General features: G+C 42.3%; 1 protein-coding gene across 1 annotated transcript; it reads left to right on the forward strand.

Annotated features, from left to right (window-relative positions):
- The first annotated feature begins 6 nt into the window (after positions 1–6).
- On the forward strand, positions 7–6,382 carry CGAS (cyclic GMP-AMP synthase). Its single transcript, XM_039728270.1, has 5 exons — positions 7–804; positions 1,772–1,994; positions 2,899–3,144; positions 4,577–4,679; positions 5,310–6,382. Exons 1-5 carry the CDS (start codon positions 355–357, stop codon positions 5,650–5,652), a joined length of 1,365 nt encoding a protein of 454 aa, XP_039584204.1. The 5' UTR covers positions 7–354; the 3' UTR covers positions 5,653–6,382.

The raw sequence follows: 6,382 nt of genomic DNA on the forward strand, positions 1-6,382 counted from the left end.
CGCCTCCCCGCGGCCGCCCGGCCCGGCGCCCCGTGCGGCTGGAGAAGCCGGACGCTGCCGGTGCTCACGTGTCCTCGCCCCGCGGGCGGGCGGGCGGGACCGCCCGGGCGGGAAAACGCTCCCCGCGGATTGGAGGGAGGCCGCAGCTTGGTCGCTGCTCCCGGAGCTATCCTGTGCCCTTGCTGGAGTTGGCGGCACCGGGCAGAGCCTCCCTCCCGCCCCGCTCGCCGGGTTTCGTTTCCTAGGGTTGGCGCGCTTCCTGGAAGAGGAACTCGCCTGAAGCCAGAGGCGGGAACCCCGCTGCTCGCGGGGCCGCGCTCGCCGTGTTGCGGGCGCGGAGAGGGAGCAGCGGCCATGGACACGGCGGGCGGCAGAGGGGCGCGGCCCCGGCGGGGGACGCGTTCCGCAGCTCCGCGGAGCCGGGGCAAGGAGAAGGGCGCAGCCCGAAGTCCCTCGCGGGGTCGCGTCGCGGGTGAAGGCTCGAGCGCCATCGGGACCCTCCGGGCACCGCGGACGGACGGAGCCCCTGCCCGGGGCGGCCGCTCGGCGCGGCGAGCCCCCGCTGCCCGGGAGCTGCCGGCGGGCACGGCTGCTGCCGCCGCCCGTCGTCCCCCGCCGGCGTCGGACGCCTTGCGGCTCCGGGAGGTGCTGTCGCGGCTCAGCCTGCCCCGCGAAGACGTGTCCGAGGCTTCGAAACTGGTGAACAAGGTGGTCTCGCACCTGGTCCAGGCCATCCGCGGCAAGGACAGCTGCTTCAGCTCCATCGAGCAGTACAGCGCCGGCAGCTACTACGAGCGTGTCAAGGTGGGTGCCGGGCGGGAACGCGGGCCGGCCGCTCCTAGCTGGCCTTTCCCGCCCAGTCACGGCCCTGTGGATGTAAGCACATCTCTAAGGATGGCTCTGTGAAGTTACCACAGCGCATTATAAAATGATCAGTAACCTGCAGAATGGTTACGTGCATTGAGTCAGAGACGCTGCCTGAACGGGACGCGTTCAGGCTGCTTGCAGCAAGCCTGCCCCCGCACAGCACGCAGGTGAGCCCGGTGTAACATCGAGATCAGTCAGGTATAGCACTGGGCCAGGTTTTAGTTCGTAGTTTTTTCAAAAAGCAGGAGTTACGGATGCAAATTGAAAGAAGAAAAATTTCGATTAGATATTAGAATTTTTTTACTGAGGGTGAGGGGGGGTGCTGGGACAGTGGTACAGAGTGCCTGAGGAGATTGTGGATGCTCCAAACCTGGCAGTGAAGGCCAGGTTGGATAAGGCCCTGAGCAACCTGGTCTAGTGGAAGGTATCCCTGCCCAGGGCAGGGTGGGTCAGGACTAGCTTTATCTCTGAGGTCCGTTCCAACCCTTTCACCTTCTGTGACTAACCAGTACCTTTTTTCCTTGTTCCAGTAGACTGAAACCAAGTTAAACATGGGGACACTTTTTTTTCCTATCAAAAGCTAGTTTCAGATCTAGCGTGCATTTTTTCCTCACATCCTAAGTGCAAGAGGATGTCTGAGTATATTTATGCATTAATTATTCAGAACAGCTCCAGAATCTTAAAACTATCTTACAAAATTAATAAGTTGGAGAGCTGAAAAGTGAGCTGCAAATTGCTATTTTCCACCCGAATGCACAGTAATCTTGCAGTACCATAGAAATAAGCTCATATTTCACATCAGACATGATTAGTATGCTAAGGTAGATGAAACCACAACTGGTAAAAAAATCTCAGGAGAATAAAACCTAAATTGCACATTGACTGTTGTATTCTTATTTTGCAGATATCTGAACCAAATGAGTTTGATATCATGCTTGTAATGCCTGTTACAAGGATTCAGCTGGATGAGTCTGATGACACTGGAGCCTATTATTATGTGTCATTCAAAAGAAGTCCAAAAGAAAAGGGTTGGCTGAAGTTTTTAGAGGAAGATGGAACATTATCAGCCTTTAAAATGCTTCAAGCATTAAGAGACATTATTAAACAGGAAGTAAAGAACATTAAAGGTTGGTACTGAGAGAATAAGCTTTATCAGGAAGTGGTAAAAACCCAGTCATATTGTGCATATGTATTGCCCCAGTGTTAAGAAGATACATTTTCCTGCCAGTCCTCTGTCTCTTTGTGCCTAGGAAGTGGTAAAAACACAGTCATATTGTATTGCCCCAGTGTTAAGAAGATACATTTTCGTGCCAGTCCTCTGTCTCTTTGTGCCAATGGAGCTGTAACCACTCCTGTCCTCAGTATCTCAAGCTGGCTCTTGTGTTAAGAATCACAAATACACATAGGTAACTTGTTACATTATTAACTCCACTATGCATATTTTCTGTATGAAAATAATAAACATTAAGGGTTCTGTTGCATGCTTGCTATTTCCTACATGACCTACACATCTTGTGTCTATCTGGAGCATACAAAGAGCCATTTGCTGAAGTGGTAGAAAAACACAGAGCTTTCTTTTATACAGTACCTAATATTTTTTATTGATCAGAAACTGCATCCCAGTTATTTTTATAATTATTTAAAAAATATGTATGTAATGTAATTATATTAAAGTGACCTCAGTTAGGTTTATTTTTTCCCAGAGCCTTCAGAAACATTGTGGCCAGATCTCTTCACTGTGTGTTTTCAACAGGGAAGCAGTTCAATGAAAAACATTATTATATTTTTAATTCTTAGACAGTAAATCAAGCAAACACAGTAGTGTTCCCTGTTTCATAGAACTCTTCAACAGACCTTCTCACTGTTTCAACATCCTGTAGGATAAAGAGCCATTGACTGAACCCAGGTATTTCTTTTGATTGCTTATGAACTCTTTAGTAACAACTGTAACATTCTTTAAAAAAAAGTTTTCATCTTACTAATCTATCTAGCTCTCTCTCTAACATGAAATATCACTTTCTTTGTTACTAGATGTGGAAGTCACTGTGGCAAGGAAAAAGGCTGGAAGCCCTGCAATAACTCTTCAGATCAAAAATCCTCCATCAGAAATATCAGTGGACATCATCTTGACTTTGGAGGCTCAGCAGAGCTGGCCCCACAGCACACAGGCTGGCCTCAAAATTGAACAGTGGCTGGGAACAAAAAAGAGGAGGGATTTCAGATTTACATCAATTTATTTAGTAGCCAAGCAAAACAAAAGAGAAAAAGTTCTAAGAGGTACCACAAATATGGATAATAATAAGTTATGAATTATCTTCTCTCAACTTGATCACTTACAAGTGCTATAGAAAGGGTATCCAGATCTTATTCAGTCTTCGATGCACCTCATCCTGGATACATTCAGCTCAGACAACTGAAATCCCACTTTAAAGCATCAGATTTGTGGTACTGCTTGTCCTGTACCGAATTGTAAATACAAACCCACTCTGCCAGGCTGTACACTAACCATTACTAAAGAGCATTACATTAAATCCACTCCAGCCAGACACATGGATGTGAGCCTTGCCTTGTGCTAGCACTGTGCTTAACAGCAGCTTGCACTCTCTCTTGTAAGGAAATTAGAAGAAAGTTGCTAAAAATGCAGGGAACTTCCCCATACATGAGACTGCATCCACAAATCAGACACTTCTGCAGGAAGCAAACTGTTTTCTATCAAGATACATTATTTCTCACTGAACTCTGGTATGGCTACAACATTTTTTCCTCCAGACCACTGTCACATTGAGTCTCCTTTAGTTTGCAGAAACATTCTGACTTGTCAGTGCATTATGGTAACTGATCTTTTCAGCAATAAGATTTCAAGCATTCTGGTACCTTTTTAATTAGCATTACCATGTTATCAAAGCCCAGTACAGAAGTACTGATTTATTAGGCAATGTCTTCCTGTGCAGATTAAATGCAAAGAGTAACTGAGCCAAACAGGCAAGGAAAACAGTAATTCATGAAAAGAAGACAAAAGTGATTGCCAGTATTAGAAACAGTGCATTGAGGTATATCAGCAATTATTTTCAGAAGCATGAATAGAAGAAAAAAAAGAAATGCTTTAGAACAGTCATCTTACAAGAGTAACTCACAGACCTATTACTTGCACAAAGAAAATTTCTGTTCTCTTACTGTGTTTTCTGGGTTAAAAGGCTGTAGATTTCTATGAATAATGCAGTTCTCTAAATCATGTTCAGCAAATCTAGGGACATTCAGAACTGAGCCTAATTTTAAAGTAAATCCAAACATCCTTAGGAATTTTAAGCATCCAAACAATTATGTCCTATATTAATTACATTCGAATCGTCTTAGTGAAGCAGCTGGGCAGTTGAGGAGGAACTAGCTGCACTCACTGAATTATTATTTTTATTGGCTGCCAAAAAATTGCAGGTCTTTAAGTCAATTACAAAACTGGGGCTTTTTTTTAGTTACAAAAGCTGATGCTTAGTGCTGTGTAACCAATTAACAGTCTTGTGCTTGACTAATTGTCTTAGTGAAGAAGCTGGGGAGTTAAGGAGGAACTAACTGCACTCACTGAATTATTATTTTTATTGGCTGCCAAAATTTGCAGGTCTTTAAGTCAATTACAAATTTATTTTTTTTTCTAGTTACAAAAGCTGATGCTTAGTGCTGTGTAACCAATTAACAGTCTTGTGCTTGACTTCAGGGAACACCTGGCGACTCTCCTTCTCACATATTGAAAAGGACATGATAAAAAACCATGGCAACTCAAAGACATGCTGTGAATCCAATGGATCAAAGTGCTGTAGGTTGGTATTTCACAGGAATATTTTACTTTAAGTCTGTGTGAGCTGAGCCAGCACTAACACTGTTTCAGTTTAGCACTTAAGAATTTGATCTGACAGTATTTACTCATAGGGAAGCAACAGTAATTCTTTTAGGCATAATTGTTTTACAGTACTGCAACACTGCATGCTGAAATCCTGACTTGCATTTATCTAATGAAAGGTGGAAAAAAATCACATTGCTGGTTTCCACCCCATACTTGCCTTAGAATGCAAATAGCTGCGACTTGTTCAATTCTCCAAATTCAGTCCTGTTTAGAAGAAAAAGCTTTAAAGGGGACTGATTCCACTTTCTGAGCAAAATTGCACTTTGTATCAAAGCAATTTCTAAAATGATGGTGAGAAAACTGCTGAATGATGAAGATGAATAAATGATTTTTCACTTTTATGAGAACTGTTTTCCAGATTTCTTCGACAAGGAAGAACAAAACGCACAACTAAACAACTAAAGCAAGAAGTTAGTTTGCCAATTATATCTTGTACTGAATCAAGAAAGCAACAAGAGAATTAATGCATAATTGTGTTTAAATACCTGATCTACATATTTAGAACTATGGAGAAGGTACCTAATACATATATATTTTTTTTTAACAGGAAAGGTTGTCTTAAGCTGCTGAAATTTCTTCTAGAGCAACTTAAAATGAAATATCCAAAGGAATTGGAAAAATTCTGTTCCTATCATGTCAAAACTGCTTTTCTCCACTCCTGTGTTATGTGGCCAAATGACACAGACTGGTACTTGGGAAATCTGGATCATTCTTTTCAGCAATGTCTGGGATTTTTTGTGGATTGTCTGCAAAAGTCTCAGCTGACTCACTTTTTTATTCCTCAATACAACTTGCTCAGCCTAGAAGATAAAGCAAGACATCATTTTCTTTCAAGAAAAATAAGCCAAGAATTGAATAATGGATTCCCAGTATTTCATGAGAATTATTAAGAACATTGTTCACAACAGATATCTAATCATGTTGACTTACATATTTGAAACAAAAAATTCTGCACCATAAATGACTCTTCAGTAGTCTGTACTACAAAACCTGAAAAACCCAAACCAAAATAAAATCAAAACCACTAAGAGAAAAATGTATACTTCAGTCACACTGCTTGGCCATAACCCTTAAAAGAAATGTTTTAAGTAATATTTACCTTGCCTATCCAAATGTGGATGTCACCTGCAAAATATCTTCAGGGTATACTAAGAACGTATAGAAGAATTTGCAATAGTTCATTTCCCACATGTAATTTCTGTGTTTCCAAATACAAAGGCATGAATGACTGCATAAAGGGAAAGTGGACAATTTTATTTAAAATTAAGATCCAGTGCAGAATATCCAAAATACACTCCTACTTTCAAAAGAAAAGAAACAACCAGTCATTGGAGCTACTTCGACATTAACCAGAACAACTTCTCCAGAGTACCTGGGTGGATATGAAGATCTTTTGCAGAAGACAATCACCAGCAACAATTACCACAGAGAGAATATTTTATCTGAGTAATATGAAGTTCTTGAAGTAACTTATCCTTTGAGTCTTCAGAATTACTTTAGAAATCAATCTTTTAATTGGGCTTTGGATGGGAAACAATTGTTACCTAATATGCTGCAACAGAGTAGATGGTTTTCTGCCAATGAGCATTTATTTGTATGATGAATAATGGAGTGAATAAT

The sequence above is a fragment of the Passer montanus genome, unplaced genomic scaffold (assembly GCF_014805655.1).
Source record: "Passer montanus isolate IOZ18808 unplaced genomic scaffold, ASM1480565v1 scaffold11, whole genome shotgun sequence".
NCBI lineage: Eukaryota > Metazoa > Chordata > Aves > Passeriformes > Passeridae > Passer > Passer montanus.

Excerpts from the sequence above, each read along its gene's own strand:
- CGAS (XM_039728270.1), top strand. The coding sequence starts at position 355 with ATGGACACGGCGGGCGGCAGAGGGGCGCGGCCCCGGCGGGGGACGCGT. Across the intron at positions 805-1,771 it reads GCTACTACGAGCGTGTCAAG|ATATCTGAACCAAATGAGTT; the intron begins GTGGGTGCCGGG and ends CTTATTTTGCAG. Across the intron at positions 3,145-4,576 it reads AAGAGAAAAAGTTCTAAGAG|GGAACACCTGGCGACTCTCC; the intron begins GTACCACAAATA and ends GCTTGACTTCAG.